The 17350-nt window shown below is 38.0% G+C and overlaps 1 protein-coding gene across 3 annotated transcripts in view; it reads left to right on the top strand.

Annotated features, from left to right (window-relative positions):
* Positions 1-6040: 6040 nt before the first annotated feature.
* Positions 6041-17350, top strand: part of LOC121882914 (potassium channel subfamily K member 10-like) — a 34396-nt gene continuing 23086 nt past the window's right edge. For all 3 annotated transcript variants that reach the window (XM_042391429.1, XM_042391430.1, XM_042391428.1), the window contains exon 1: positions 6041-7681. In XM_042391429.1, the coding sequence (XP_042247363.1) occupies positions 7627-7681 (55 nt within the window). In that variant the 5' untranslated portion in view covers positions 6041-7626. The remainder of the gene's footprint in view (positions 7682-17350) is intronic.

Genomic DNA, 17350 nt, shown 5'->3' with positions numbered 1-17350 from the left:
ACTCTCACCTCTGATATTTCTGAACATGAACTACTCTCTTCCAAAGCCACAAACCAGAGTATTAAGACTCAAATTTGTGATGTCATCAGGCACACAGTCTGGAACTGCTTCATAGACAATGAATGCAAAACTAATTTTGTAGATATTTTTAATACCCAAATAAGCTTTATTCTATAGTCGCCTTTCATTTCTGAAACAGAAAATGTACCCATATACTCAGTGTCATCTATAACATCTCAATTCATTGTTTTTGGAAAAGCTCCAGACATTATCAGATGACATCACAAATTTGAATTTTAGCAAAATAATTTTTGGATTTGGGAGAGATTTGTTCATGTTCACTAACATTTTTTAACCATCGTAGACCATAGGAATATATATCTATGTAAAAATTCCTAAATTGGCCATAGTTCCGCTTTTGCTATAATGCAACATGCAAGACATTGTACTGATGCAATGTACAAAATTTTTACTTCCATTGATGTCTATTGAAGTAATCTGAATGAGAAAAAATAAAGACATTCTTGTGAAGTATTCTGTTTGAGCTCTCATTGGGTTGATCTCAGGGCTGATTTCAAACTCACATTATAATTCGGTATGTCTGTTTATTGGTTTATTAATTCTAAAACTTTAAGGATAACACTGTAAAAATAGTGAATTACTTTGTAAAGCAAGCAGTAAAAGGTAATTTTGCGATACATTCTGGTTATTATACATCCTGAAATCTTATACATCTCAAATGGGAATCTGCATTGAATAGATTAGACAATAATGTAAAATGTCAGCAGAAAAATATGTGTATTTATTCAGTGTAAAACAAGTTGATATAAAGGTACTTTTACATAGACCTTCTACATTCAAAACCTCATACATTAATGTGAAATGTCTGTAGATATATTGGGGAGTTGCTTGCAATTACTGTCAAGTAATGTTTATATAATGTAAATCCCATACATTAATAGGAAAAGTATTGAGATATATTGGATAGTTGCTTGTACTACTGTAAAATTATGTTTATATAATGTTAACCTCATACATTAATGGGGAAATGTATGTAGATAGATATGTTGGATAGTTGCTTTTAATTATTATCAAATAATGTTTATACAAAGTAAATCCCATAAATTAATGGGAAAAGCCTGTAAATATTTTGGAGAGTTGATTTAATTGCTGTCAAAATATGTTTATGTAAAGTATACCCCATACATTTATGGGAAAAGCCTTCAAATGTATTGGAGAGTTGCTTGTAATTACTGTCAAATAATGGTTATATAAAATAATGATTATTAAAATTATGTTTTTGTTAGCTAATAACACATGATTATGATTATTTTTTTGTACAGTATAAAATCAACATTTACCAAGAATTTACTATAAATAGATTGGATAATCACATAAAATAAAAGCCTAAAGCTCTCAAGATACCATTAATGTATGTTAAAGGAGGGTAATTTGAATGTAATTTTACATAATTTTTCTGTGTTTTACATCCAGAAATCTGTACTTTGATGGGGAGTTCTTGTGGATGGACTGGATAATACTATGAATTTACCAAAGATTTTTGTATGAAAACAACAGTGTTCATTTAAATTAGGTCATTTAAAGGTATATCTGCAATGTTTGTCATTTTTTGTGAAGATTTATACATTTGTTTAACATTCTAGCAATGTTTTATAATGAGATTTTTATTTTATTTTACAACAGTTGCACTGTAAAGATGCAGACAATGTCTATAGCAAATATCTGTATTTAAAAAAAAATTCTGTAGAATAACTTTTTTTAGTTTTTTTACTGTCATTTGACAGTATTTTTTTTTTTACAATTTATTTATTTATTTTACATTTGTTCTTCATTAAATTTTTGCTGTGACAGTAACAGTTGCCTTACTTTTACATTCAGCAATGTGTATTTTTTGTATTTTTTTTTTGTTTGAATGTAAAATAATTGCACATGACCCAATGACTCCAAGCCAATACCGAGTTGTATTACTACACTGGACGATTTTAGTGCTTCTTCTGTTTTATGTTAATATTTAATAATATGTATTGATATTTTTATGGAAAATTCATCATCTTTTGTCAGGAACTTCCATGTGGAATAGGCCTATCCAACTTAAAACTAACTTCACCATAGTTTATAAATCCGTGGGCAAGACAAAATTACACATGGACCTTTTTCTCAGTTGACCCTAGGGGGTCTCTGTAGTTTCTTTTCCCTACCTCATTGTTTTTGTATTTTGTGATTTATGTTAAGTAACTGCTGTAACACTGTAATTTCCCTGTTGGATTAATAAAGTACTATCTATCTATCTATCTATCTATCTATCTATCTATCTATCTATCTATCTATCTATCTATCTAATTATCTTTCTATCTATCTTTCTTTCTTTTCACATCTTCACGCATCTGACCAATCACTGTAGAGTGCACAGTTGTTGGAATTTTTGTTTTGAAAAGTTGTTGAAGTTTGAGGGGAAGGAATCAGACACTGTCAGATAATATGACAAGTACTAAAGGTCACACTGTGCATTTGGTACTGATGCTGTATTCAGCCTGGCAGCAAGCTATAGTTCTGGCATGTGTCTCCTTTATAAAGCACAGTGTGCAGTAGGAAGCCAGATTTGAATTAACTGCTCAGCTGGGGCCTTTCTTATGGAATTCAACCCAGGTCTGCATGGGTTTACTCTGATTTCCTTCCACAGTCCAAAGACAGTTTGGTGAATTCACTCATTCCCCCTCAAAAGGGTGTTTGCAGTTCAAGCCTGGGGACTAGGATTTGGGACCATCAATATTTCACCCAGCAATCTTGTTCATAGATATCATACAGCTGCAAGCTCCTTGCCAGAGATCCTACAAGTGCAGTGAACTCTACTAGAAGTATGATCAACATTGTTCTGAAAGAGTCCAAAAGATGTTTTGATGATGGTGGTGGACAACGAAATCTAACATGTCGCTCCCATAGCTGTGCAGTTTGGTTGAGATCCGGTGACAGTGAAGGCCATATAGTTTGTATATTTTCATACAGCCTGAGCCATGCCCCCTTCAGACCTCAAGTCTAGGTTTATCTTTATGTTGAGTGAAATTGGCAGGGCTTCATGTGTTGTTAGGCTGCAGCAGCATCATACTGTGTCCTCACCTCCTCTCTCCCTGCAGGAACTGAAGACCTTAGCCTTGGTAATGAAATGATTTTAATTTGTCCTCATTGTCTTTGTGTGATAATTTAGTCAATAATTTTAATCTTTCAGTGACACACATTTTAGATGATATTGCACCTGTAAAAACCAAGATAATTTCTTGTAAATCAAAGGCACCTTGGAGGAATGTGGAAAGAGTGAAGGCACTAAAAAGAACTTGCCGTAAACCTGAGCGCAAATGGCGTAAGACCAAATTGCAGGCTGATTATATTCTCTATAAAGACTTGCTCAGTAAATATAACAAAGAAATAAAAACATCTAGACAGCATTACTTTTCTCAAATTATTAGCGAAAATCTTAGTCCAAGATTATTAACATTCGAAACAAAATCATGGCTTCTTCTGCTGGTGCAAGCAACTTCTCTTCTTTCACTCAGTGCTATACTGCCAACACTCTCTCCAACTTCGCTCCCATTCAAAGTTATAAGCTACAAGAAGTAGTACAACAGTTAAGCTCTGCTACATGTGCTCTTGACCCAATGTCCACCAAGTTGTTTAAAAGTGTTCTCAACTGTTTGGTAAATGGTGTCCTTGAAATTGTTAATGCCTCTCTACTCTCTGGAATCTTCCCTACAGCTCTCAAACACGCGATTGTTACACCATTGATAAAGAAGAGCAATCTTGATCCATTTGTCCTAGAGAACTATAGACTAACCTCAAACCTACAATTCCTGGAGAAAATTCTTGAAAAGGTTGTATATCAACAATTACACATGTATCTGTCATATAACAATTTCTTTGAAGTTTACCAGTCTGGTTTTAGAGTTAACCACAGTACAGAAACTGCCCTGGTCAGAGTTGTGAATGATCTTAGCTCTGACAACCTCAAAATTACTGTTCTAGTACTTCTTGACCTCAGTGCAGCCTTTGATACAGTTGACCATGTAATTCTTCTTAAGCGCCTTGAACACTGTTTAGGCCTAAGAGGCACTGTTCTTAACTGGCTTTCTTCTTACCTTACTGGTAGATCCTTTTCTGTTTCTGTTGGTGACTCTGAATCAGATGAAGTCAGCATTCCATATGGGGTCCCTCAAGGGTCAATTCTTGGTTCTCTACTGTTTAACTTGTATATGCTCCCACTTGGATCCATCATTCAACAATACAACATATCATATCAGTCCTATGCTGATGACACACAGTTATACATATCTGTTTCTGCCAACCACCTAAATCCAGTGAATGATCTCATCCAGTGCATTACTGAAGTTAAATATTGGATGGCCAAAATTTCTTGCAGCTAAATGAAGACAAAATGGAGATTTCAGGTCCAAAGGCTTTGAGGGACCATATTCACTCTTTTTTAACTCCCCTGTCATTAAAACCCTGTGAGCATGTCAAAAACTTTCCTGTTACAGTCAGATTCTGAAAAGTTGGTTCATGCATTCATTTCCAGTTGACTAGACTATTGTAATGGACTCTTTGCTGGACCTGCAAAGCAAGCGCTTAATAAACTCCAGCTTATTCAGAATGCTGCAGCTTGAGTATTAACCAAAACCAAAATGTGTGATCACATCAATCCTGTTTTAATTTCTCTTCACTGGCTACCAGTAAAGCAAAGAATTGATTTTAAAATACTTGTTATTGTTTTTAAAGCTATGAACAGCTTGGCTTCCTCCTACATTGTTGACATGCTCTCTGAATACACACCAGACAGATCCTTGAGATTATCAAATAAAGGTCTCCTCACTATACCAAGAATAAAAACTAAATCAGCTCATGGTGCCTTCAGTCATTATGGTCCTCCTCTCTGGTATTCTCTATCACATGAACTCAGGTCTGTTACAACAGTGCCTTCCTTTAAAAGTAGACTAAAAACACATCTTTTTTCGCATGCTTTTAGTTAGGTTAATGGGTAAAACCTTCATTTTAGAAACAGTATTATTATTGTTATTTCTTTTAACATTGATAATAATAATACCTTATGACTCTACTTTCTTATTGTAATACCCTCTCACCTTCTAATTTTATATGCTGTCTTATATGTTTTTATATATGTAACATCTCCTTATTTTATGTTTTATCTTATTTGTTTTATAAATGTAATGTTAATGTGATGTTATATATTTTTTTCATGTATCATCTTTACTTGTTTTTAAGCACATTGAGTTTACGCTGTATGAAATGTGCTATATAAATAAATTTGACTTGACTTGACTTTTCATGACTAAGGCAGTCCACAAGGAGGTGCAATAACTGCAATACAATAACTGAGTACACACTGGCCTTTGGGTTAATCGTCTCAGTCTAATCATACAAAACACATACACACACACAAACACCAAATACTATTCAACAGTCTTACCTTAAATAATATTCATAATGATTAATGTTTACAACAGGATTCCTGAAAGCACTGATTATGTAACATAAAGTCTATGGGCAAACTCAGTTATTGCAACATGATGAAAAAGACTCAATAACACCTCTTGGAAGAAATAAAACAACAATAGAGCAGTTGCAACTATAATTACAATTAAATATAAAAGCAAATTTCGTAACTAATACTTACGCATTTTACTTAAGGAAGATTTAAAATAAAGGACTCTCACTTGCAAATGATTCTGTACTGTGGTATTTCTACTTAAAGTAAAAACTCTCAAAACTTCTTCCATCACTGCTAAACAGGCATCAATTGATCATTAATTAATGACATAGCTGTCCACAGTGCTGAAATAAAATCAAGTGATCCAAATATCCGTATACAATATATATACACTTTTTTTTAACCCAAGATATTGTTTGGGTCATTTTTATACATATAAATATTCAGATATTAGTAGGGTAATAATCTGACAATGTTTTATAATGATAGGAAACAATAAGGAAACAGAGAAGCCGTAAAGTCCAAAATAAAGTGTTTTAAACAAAAAACAATATTAAATCTATTAATGAGACAACTCATTACAATACTGTGTAGATAACCTTTTCTTGCCAGGGACTTGAATGATGACAGTGCTTTGGATGATTTTAATTTTGGATCCAGATCTGAACAATAAGAATAAGCTGAAAATGTTCTTAGTTCTCTCTGTGTAACTCAGTCTGTATCATCCTCTCTTAAACTGACTGGTTCCATCACACAGAACTGTAGAACAAAGCATTTTGTGGACACTCAATTGGACACCGCTTTTTCTGGTGTAATGCTGACAGACTTAATGATGTTTGCTGCAGCATTCAGCTTCTCATGTCCATTTACAAGATTCATTTCTTTCTGTAAGAGTAAAAGTGAAACATTTCCCCTCTGACCCTTTTCCTTTCATTCTCTCCTCATCTTTGCCCCTTGTCCACTCTCACATCCCCATACATCTCCTTTCTTCTGTCCTTCCTGCCTCCCATTCTCCTACTCTTCCCACCAAGCTTCCTTCCTCTACACCTCTTTTTCATCTCCCATTGTGCCCTCTGCCCTTTTACTTGTTTTCTTTTTCTCCTCTCCTCTTTTTGCCTCTTTCCTTTCCTTTCCTGTATTTTTCTTTTCATAAGTTTTCTCCCCTACCCCTAATTACCCCTTTTTCTAGACTGCCATTTCCTCACCTTTCCATTGTCCTTTTCCTTCTCTCACTCTCTATTTTTTCCTCCTTTTTGCTGTTTTTCCATTCCATTGCTCACTGCTCATCTATTGTGTCCTCTTATCACCTTTCCTCTCCTCTTCTTTTCCTTCTTTCCAATTTCATTTTCTCTTATCTCTATCTTCGTATTCATTACATCCCATTCCCCTTTCCTTTCTATCGCTCTCCTTTCTCTTTTTCATCTCCCCTCCTCTTATACCTTCAACTCTTCTCTATTTTAATCACTTCTTAATTTTTTTCTCCCTTCCTTTTGCATTCTTTACCTTTGTTTCTTTCCCTCTCATGTTGTCTTTCTAACCCTCTCCTCTCCCCCCCTCCTACAGGCAAACTGTTGTCTTTCAGTAACTGACGTCGTGTCTTGCAGTAGGCTACGCAGCCGCCTGGCATGCCGGTGCGCCGCGACGTGGAGACACAGCCACAACGCACCAGAGACAGCTTTGCGTCGGAGAGAGGTGTATGCTGACAACTCGCTGTGCAGACTCTCTGTACCACTGCATCCTGACGTAAACACATTGTAGGAAAAAAAAAAAAAAAAACATCACAATGTAAGCGTTACATTCCTCAATGGAGCATCGTCTCCCACTGCGCGCGTCCACGGTGCTTAGCTTCTACAATACAATGCAGACGGTGATGCGGCGAGCAGTGGGTGTGCGCTCCTGAGGACCGCCGTGTGTGAAGAGAGAAGAGGCGCTGTACCCAACCAGCCTCTCAGCCACTAAAGCAGAACTATACGCCGCGGATGATGTGTTTTTACTCCCTGCCGTTCTCCATCCTCTCTCGGTTAAAGTCGACGGAATCGACCGAAAGGACACCGAGAGATTAAATAAATCGATTTCCTTCAACAGCAGCATCAGGAGCCAGGAGAATCAAGATGAAATTTCCGACTGAGAATCCAAGAAAACCAGGGAACGTGAACCCTCCACCAGGTTAGACTGTCAGTTAGTCGTTTTGTTTAATTTTGGCTGCACAGGCTGCAGGATGTTTTAAGTCAAAAAAAGGCTATTCAAACTGCATTTTCCCAAATTCCCAAATTGGTGAAAGTTCCTCTTAAGTTCATCTCACTACAAGCTGTTTTAAATGACATGCTGCAGTCTGTGAGGATGTTCCTTTATACAGTCTTTACTGCCTTTATTTGGTCTCCACAACCTGCAGCCACTGTGGTTGTTTCTACCACGCAGCGCCAGCAGGCTTTGTCAATTAAAGATTAATGGTGACCATGAAATGACTCTTTCCAGAGAAATACAGCAGTAGAGGCTGATTCTGCATGCTTAAGTTTACTATGGGAGAATACTGCAGCCGCTTCTTCACTGTGGCATCTCAAAAAGAGAGAGGGGGGGGGGCATGTGTTGATACCTGGGAAGAAATGACTCAGAGGGAGGAAAGGAAGAGATTCAGATGAGTAGATTATGCTTTGTAGGAAAATGTGACAGAAGCTGCCAGTCAACAAAAGCTTCAGTGTGATGCAGTGGAGAGATCTACACAGGGTTTTGGTTAAAACATTACCTCATCCACTACTGGGTAGATCCCCCCACATCCTGCATGTGTGTCACGTCCCTTCACAGCATCGGCATGTTTACCCAGCCATTACAGCCTGTACAGGTGATTTATCTGTTCAGCACACAGCCTTCTAAGGAGATATGACAGCTCCCTTTCATTTCCAAGTATTGGTCCCACACCATCAATTTCATTATTTGTGGAACATGCAGTCCGTTCATCAGTGCACCTGTATGTGAACTGTGCATGGAAAGCAATTTTCTCTGCACATTGCAGCTGATTGGTTACATAAATCAAAGGAGTCGATTCCATTGGTTTTCACAAGTATGCTCAGTGTTGGTGAAATGTGGCACAGTGGTCACGATTCCCCAGACCACTGTTACATAACATTATTTAGTGAATAGATGGTAAAATGTAAAAATCCACCTCTTTTGTTTTCTTGACGCTGTCTGTCACACTGGGAGTTAATCTACCACAGCCAACAGCCTGTGTTGCTCTAACAGATGGTGTGACATTTAGCAACAAGTTGTGTCTTTATTGACACAGAACACCTTTAATGAGATATTACCTAAAAAATTAGGTAATGCCATTTTCATTTAATCATTTTACCAGCACTTTCATCCACATCTCACAGTCATCTTCAGCTCTTTCAGTTCTACCGTGGTAGTGATTCATCCACTGCATCTGCAAACTCATCTGTTGATGATGATTGTGATATGAAGTTGAAAGCTCTGGAGAAAGATAGTAAGTAGACCTTGAGGTAGAGTTTTCTTATCAAACTACTAAATCTAGAGTCAAGAATGGACTCTCTATTTTGCTTGATTAATTCATTGATTCCTTGGTCTATACAATGTCAAAAACTAGTTTTCAAAAGATTTTAAATCTTCAGGTTGCTTCTTTTGTCCAACCAACAGTACAAAACCTAGAGATATTGCATTTATTACCACATTTTAGGAGCTGGAACTACTAATTTATCTTTAAAAATAAAACAATTATAAAATAGTTGCAGATTAATTTTCTGTCGATTGATCACTCGACTAAATAATTTAATCTTTAGAATTTTCCCGTACAAACAATCTATCTTTTTTGAGATATTTCTCCAAAATCCAGCCTGCCTTGTTGGATATCTTTGGAAGCTTTGACATCTTGTCTAGAATTTGAAATACACTTGTTGGGCCTCATATGCCACTGGCATGAGACATAGGCAGGGCTGCACGTAGTCACAAAGCCTTATAACAAGGAAAGGCACCAATTCAAACAAAATGACGTCAAATGGACTTCAACTCCCATCATGCTCTGCTTAACTCACACCTAGGTGTGAAATCCAGCAGAGTCAAACACTCGGCTCCCATTGGATGAGACCCGCCGGAAACACACAGCCGTGATGTCACCGAGATTATAAACACTCCACTCCCTCCTTGGACCAGTGCTTCCGAGCTGCTCGCCAGCTAATGAAAGGAAGTAACTCCTGTAAGTACTTGACTGTAACTAGGCCATACGATCTCAACCTCGCTGGACAAGTGGAGATTCCTCTCTGTTCAACCGAGCACACAGGAGACCGCTTTGCAACCCAGCACTCTTCCACCTTTTCTTCAGAAGAAAGCGAAGGATAACCTCTGTGCCCCGCTCATCTTTAAGTAAGTCAACTCTGCTGTTTCCCCCGCAATGCCGCCAAGGATCAGCAGATCAGCAGAGTGCAAGGACAGTTCCGTCAGCATCCGTGCTGAGGAACCGAGCTGGACCCAAAAGACAGACTGAAGCACACCCTACTCACTTCCTTAAGCAACACAAGTAAGAAGCTTAAGTCTGGGCAGAGTTAGGATATTTGAGTGTATTATTTTGTTGTGAAGTTAACCAATTGGAAGTCCGGTTTTGCTGCTGCTGAGGATACTGTGAAGTATTGTTGTGTCTGCTGCTCATTTTGGTTGTGTTTACCATGCCAAACTGATTTGTGTCTGTCCAACTGCTTGGACTGCTTTATGTTAGCCTGCCATTGTGTGCGAGACCGTGGGTTGCATTTAATTTGTTGAAATCAGACCGGTGAATAAGTACTGTCGCACGCCATGTCTCTCTCTTCCCATGATCGCTGAGATCTTTTGTTCTTTGGTGTCTTCACCCTCTCCTCTCTAGTAACCCACTTGCATGTACACACACGTGTGTAGACACTCACACACACTACACTGTAGTCAGATATGTGTTGCTAAGCAACAGAGACGCTCAGCTTTGTCCGACATACGTGGTGAGCAAATAACTCGGCAACAGAGTTATCCCCAGTAGTAGTATGATAGATGTTTGTTAATTGAGGCGTTATTGATTTATAATTGGTACTGCTGATGTTAATAAACTCTGTTGTGCATTTAAAGAGAAGCTTCCTGTGATTGTTTGTATACATACTGTGATAAAGGCTTGTTGACGGGGTCAGTGCTCAAATTCAAACCTTCACTGTTCACCTTATCGATGTTAATGTCTCTCAGATATTGACATTTTTAAAGTGAATACCCTTTTTGAGACTGTTTTCACTGTTTTGGTTATTGGTCCCTGATCTCAGGGTGGGCCCCATTGTTATTAATTTACATTAATAACTTTGTTGATTTTTAATAATTAATAATTACTTTGATAATTATTAATTATTGCTAATAACCAAAACCTCCCCCTACTGTGTACCAAAACATTTATGTGGGTAAGAACAATGGGCCTCATGCAAGAAGCACCCGAACGAACAGATTAGTTCTTAAAATGCACGTATGAATGATTTCATCAATTTTATCATACCTAGAATTTTCTCTTACTCCACCACCATCATCAAAACACCGAATGAGGGAGTATCTTTTTGAAGAATTAGTACTCAGTCCACTTCTGTTTTGTGTTTACTTGCTGTCCATTGGTCACGTTTTCAAAAAACAGAACATAACACAATATCACTGCTATGCTGATGACACACAAATCTATCTTCCTGTAACAATCAGTGACTCCTCCCAGCAAGTTAAATTAAAGACATGTTTGTCAGAAGTCCATCACTAGATGTGCAATAATTTCCTGCATTTTAATGCACACAAGACCGAAATGCTGCTTGTTGGTCCAGCTAGATTCACATCTGTTTTTACAGACTTATACATCAATCTCAGTGGCTTCACAATTTCTCAGACCCATGCAATCAAGAATCTGCGAATAGTATTTGATCTATCCCTTACATTTGAGCCACATATTAAGTATATAACATAAACTGCCTTCTTCCACCTGCATAAAATAGCCTAAATATGCCAAATGTTATCAAATTCAGATATTGAAATCCTCATACATGCCTGTATAAAATATGGAATAGACTACTGTAATGCATTTTTCTCTGGCCTACCTAAAACAGCAACAAAAGGTCTTCAATTGGTTCAGAACGCAGAGTCCTCACAAAGTCTAAAAACTCAATCATGTAACAATGGTACAGATGTCTCCTCTTTCTTACCTTTAAGGCTTTAAATGGATTGGCTCCTTCATATATCTCCAGCCTTATTGCTCCGTATACTCCATCACGTCCCCTCCCTTGGTGCTGGATACTTAATTGTTCCTCGATTCAATAAGAACACTTTTGGTGGTTGAGCCCCGTTGAGCTCTATTTCTCTGGAATAATCTACCACTGCACATTCAGGAGGCAAGCTCTGTTGATAATTTCAAATGCAGGCTGAAAACACATCTTTTTTCTGTTTACTATGATTTCTAATTTCACCGACTGGGAACCCTAATCACTAATTGTTTTCCTCCTGTACCCTGTTAGGGTTATATGATCCCAGTTTTAAAATCAATAACCTCAACCTTGTGTTGTAATATTAACATTTCTACCAGTATACATGTGTGTGAGTGTGTGTGTATGTGTGTGTACTTTTACATGTATTATCGTGTGCCTCTTTCCTTTCTGTTGTTGTTTACAGTGTACAGAAACTCTCTGGGTGATGTGCACTTTAAATAAACTGAAGTTGAAGTTGAAGTTGGATAGAAATGTTTCATCATAGGTTAAAGGTTATCCCTCAGAACAACATTGTATTGATTTGCAGTAACCCTTCCCTCTAAGGGGACAAGTGGACCCAAACCATGCCAGCAGAATGGCCCCCAAAGGATAACAGAGCCACCAGATCCCCTCACTGTAGGGGTCAAGCATTCAGACCTGTACCAGTTTTTCCTTTAATTTGTCACTCATCTGTATCTCTGTGACTGTCGCATGACCGCCTCCCATCATGGAATGCTTTGCTTTAGAAAGATTTTTTTTAGCATCTAATTCCATGTCAAAGCATTCCCTCTTCATTTCTGTCACAGTGCAGAGCTGGGCTGATGACATGTTAGCTGAATTCATATTTTCTAATTGTTTTCGGGTCTCCTACTGCATGTCCTAAATTTGTTATGTGTTTGTCTTCTGATGATTTCTGAAAGCAGGAATTGAAGTTACGTAATGTTTTTACTCTTCTGCAACTTTTTTGTGAAAAAAACTCGATCACAAACAGAGTGGAACATGGAGCCTTATAAGGCAGTTTTAGGGGCGTGGATTATACTAATGATCAATTCTCACGAACGCGCACCTCCTTATGAACAGGTGGCATTCTTCAGGCTGAAACAAGCGATTTATGATCAGTTCAGGCAGTTAAGAGAGTTTGTTGAATCTCACTTAGGATTTTCTTATTTTCCTCTTATTGCTTGGTGCAAGAACAAATATAAGAGAAAAATAAGAATACATTCATGCATGAGGCCCAATTTTTTCATGGTGATGCAGTGTATTAAAGTGTTACTCCAGAGTAGATTTAGTATACATCCATAAAGTTAGGGGACTTTAGGGTAATTTATAAAGGATGTTATTAATTGGTCAAAATCGTTGCAGCAGAGGCGTAGATATCCTGACTTTGAGTGAGTGCGACATGCAATGGCCGTTTCATCGTGCATCACAACACAGAAACCTGCAGCCAGCACACAGTGAACGCATCATATATGCATGCTGCTTTTCTGACTAGTGCCAACCCATTAGGAAGCAAGTTAAGACATGGCTTTGTTTTGACTTGCATCTTACCTTTCAGTCACCAGGGTCATGCTCCAAAAGCACTGCATCCTACATTTCCCATAATGCAACTTATTTGACCTTCCCTGTCAGGTGAATCCCCACGCCTTTGAAATGCCACCTCCAGTTTCCAATGCAGGCTTTCAGCTGTAAATGTCTACAAGCTGAGATGACCCTGATTACATTTGAGCTGTGTGATATGACGATATATATTGTGTGAAAAGAGAAAAAACGTCGATCGTTTCATATTATGCGCTATCGTTTATTTCATTGTGACATAAATCACACTCTTTACGGCAATATTTTTCGTCATTGGAGTCATTTTATTGCACTTACAGTAACGTAACGAGTGTAGTTGTCGTCAGCTCTCCAACTTTCCACCACTGTCTGTCTCTCCTCTGCTGCGCTGCACACACAAGGGTGCAGCTTTGCCCGCGCTGAGAAAGAGCAGAAAAGAGGAGAGAGGAGGTGAGACGGCAACCATGAATGACATGACATGAAATGACTTTATTTTTGCTATGTACCAAATTTATGTGCACTCATTTAATTTCAGCTCAGTGTGAGAGTCTTAGCTGTGATTTGCTGTCATTTATGGTCACACTTCTCTTCTCTGCTCTCTATGGTGCACCACAGGCAGGGCTGAGCCCTCCTTGTGTGTGCTACACACACAGGAGGGACAATGAACCAGGTGAAGTACTCTTGATGACAACTACACTCGTTACGTTATGTTACTGTAAGGTGGGACCTTGTATGGTACCCCTGTACCCATTCAGCATATGAATGTGTGTGAATGGGTGAAAGTGACTCGTAGTGTAAAAGCACTTTGAGTGGTTGGAATACTAGAAAAACACTATATGAGTACAGTCCATTTACCTTTTACCATTTACCATATGGACTATAATTTATTCGCCCTGAGGACTTTCTTTCTGTCAGTCTTTCTGTCTCCCTCCAGCTCTTTTTTTATAAAGGTATTAGCAGACATTTTGAAAACAAACAAATTGTCCTTGCCAGTGCTCATACGAAAGGTCATTCATGCTGTTTACCTGTTGCATGTCAGAGCGTTCACCAGCAGGAAACATCACTTAATCATTCAAGTCAAGTCAAGTCAAGTCAATTTTATTTACATAGTGCCAAATCACAACAGAAGTTGTCTCAGGGCACTTTTCACATAGAGCAGGTCTAGACCGTACCCTTTAATTCACAGAAACCCAACATTCCCCCATGGGCAAGCACTTGGTGACAGCGGCAAGGAAAACTCCCCTTTAACGGGAAGAAACCTTGAGCAGAACAGTGCTCTAGGTGGGCGGCCATCTGCTTTGACCGGTTGAGTTGAGAGAAATATAGATGGAGAGAGGGAGGAGGAGAGAGGAGATCAGTGCATCATGGGCAGTCCCAGACAATTTAGGCTTATACCCTGGAGTAGTGGGAAAATCTGAAAGAATACGCCCATTGGGTACAAATCCAAATATGATTGGTAGATCAAACTGTCAATCCAAAAGTATGCTCCCATTCAGTTTAATGGTCAGGGTTTTCTATCAAGGATATAGAATACCTTGGATGGAGGATATTCTCCTCAGAGACTGCATAGAAAAATATCTGATTGATTGCATTTTTTTCACAGAACCATTCAAATGTGCAGTGTATGGACAGAAAACAACAGAAACAAGTCAACATAACTGTAATAGTACAGATAAACAACCCACAGACAACTTTTATTGATTTTATTTATTAATTTAATTTAAATTTAATTTATTTTATTTATCATATACATTTTTTATTTTTTTAACTGAGGATTCCAGGTCCTTCTCTGAATACCTTGAAGGCCCTGACTGTTCACCACTGATGGTGCCTGACCATTCAGGGCTTTGAAGGTGAGGAGAACGAATTTAAATTCTCTTCTAGATTTCACAAGAAGCCAGTGCAGAGAAGCTAAAATTGGAGACAAAGGATCTCTTTTCCTAGTTTTTATCAGTACATGTGCAGCTGCATTCTGGACCAGCAGTTTACAGAGACTTGTTGGAGCAGCCTGATAATAAGGAATTAAAACAACCTAGCTTAGAAGTAAAAAATATGTGGACTAGCTTTTCTGCATCTTATTGAGGACAGGATGTGCCTGATGTGCCTTTTTGCAATGTTACTTAGGTGAAAAAAGGTTGCCCTTGAAACTTGTTTTATGTGGGAGTCGAAGGACATATCCTGATCAAAGATACCTCCTAGATTCCTATGGTGGTGCTGGAGGCCAGGGCAATGCTGTCCAGTGTAGTTTCTGAGGTGTTTAGGGCCAAGCACGGTAACTTCAGTTTTGTCTGAGTTTAGTAGGTCTTTATGTCCTTAAGGCATGCTTGGAGTTTAGTTAACTGATTGGTTTCATCTGGCTTTATTGATAAATATAATTGGGTATCATCTGCATAACAATGAAAATTTATGGAGTGCTTCCTAATAATATTACCTAAAGGAAGCATATATGAGGTGAATAATATTGGTCCAAGCACAGAAACTTGTGGAACTCCGTGTCTGACTTTTGTGTGCATGGAAGATTCATCATTAACATGTACAGACTGAAATCAATCTGATAAATAGGACTTAAATAGCTTAATGCCTTTAATGTCAATGAAATGTTCCAGTCTCTGTAATAGGATTTGATGATCAATTGTGTCATATGTAGCACTAAGGTCTAACAAGACAAGTACAAAGAGAAGTCCTTTGTCCGATGCAATTAAGAGGTCATTTGTAACTTTCACCAGTGCTGTCTCTGTGCTATGATGCACTCTAAATCCTGACTGAAAATCCTCAAATAAACTATTGTTATGTAGAAAGTCACATAACTGATCGGCGACTGCTTTTTCAAGGATCTTAGAGAGAAAGGGAAGGTTAGATGTAAGTCTATAGTTGGCTAAAATGCCTGAATCAATAGTAGGCTTTTTAAGAAGAGGTTTAATTACAGCTGCTTTAAGGGACTGTGGTACATAGCCTGTTACTAAAGACAGAGTGATAATATCTAGTAAAGAAGTGCTAGCTAAGGGTAAGACATCCTTAAGCAGCCTAGTTGGGATGGGGTCTAAGAGACAGGTTGATGGTTTAGAAGAAATAGTTGGAATTAGTTCAGGAAGATCGATTGGAGAAAAACAGTCTAGATATATATCTGGTTTTACAACTGTTTCTTAGGTTCCTGTGTTTGGGGGTTTTGGGTGCGCTGAGCAAATCTCGTGAGAGACTCAGCAGCCACATATTTCTCTGTTCTCTGTTTAGTGTCGTTAGGTTGGGCTAATCCATTGTTGCTAACTTTGGAGCTAATAAATAAAAGAGGATTCTGTGGAAAGGCTACTAAATGTTCAATTTTGATGCCATATTTCAGAACAAGGTCGAGGATGTGGTTAGTGAGTGGGTTTATTTATGCTCTGAGAGAAACCAGTGGAGTCTAATAATGAGATAAACACAGTGCTAAGGCTATCATTATCAATGTCCACATGAATATTAAAGTCACCCACTATATTTACTTTATCTGTACCAAAGACTAAACTTGATAAAAAAAAAACTCAATAAAAAACCCATAAAAATTCAGAGTACGGGCCAGGAGGGCAGTACACAATAACAAATAGAGCTGGCTTTTCCGGTTTGGGTGTGAAAGACTAAGAACAAGGCTTTCGAATGAGTTTAGGTCTAGGGTTGATTATTAGGCTTGAGTTGAAAATGGCTGCAACTCCATCTCCTGTGTCAAGGAGTGTGAGTATTAATATGACTGGGAAGAGTGGATTCATTTAGGCTGACATATTCTTCATGACACAGCCAGGTTTCGGTAAGACAAAATAAATCAGCATTGAGAATTTTAGATTATTCACAAATTTGTTTATAAATTTTTAAATGGTTTGACCCCCCCTCCACTATGTGACTTTGTGTACACTTGCTCAGTAAGTTCTATTAGATCCAGAATATCCTCTATACAAGATTGTACCATACCATTTCTTCGCACTGCATTTGAACAGTCAGCTTTCTCTGTGAAAGCCACATCTCAGTGGAATGTCCTACCTGATGATATGAAGAGCTGCAGTTCAATTAGTGCATTCAGAAC

The sequence above is a fragment of the Thunnus maccoyii genome, chromosome 17, assembly GCF_910596095.1.
Source record: "Thunnus maccoyii chromosome 17, fThuMac1.1, whole genome shotgun sequence".
NCBI classification, from domain to species: Eukaryota; Metazoa; Chordata; class Actinopteri; order Scombriformes; family Scombridae; genus Thunnus; species Thunnus maccoyii.
The sequence above is the reverse complement of the archived record's forward strand: the minus strand, read 5'-3'. Positions and strand labels throughout refer to the sequence as shown.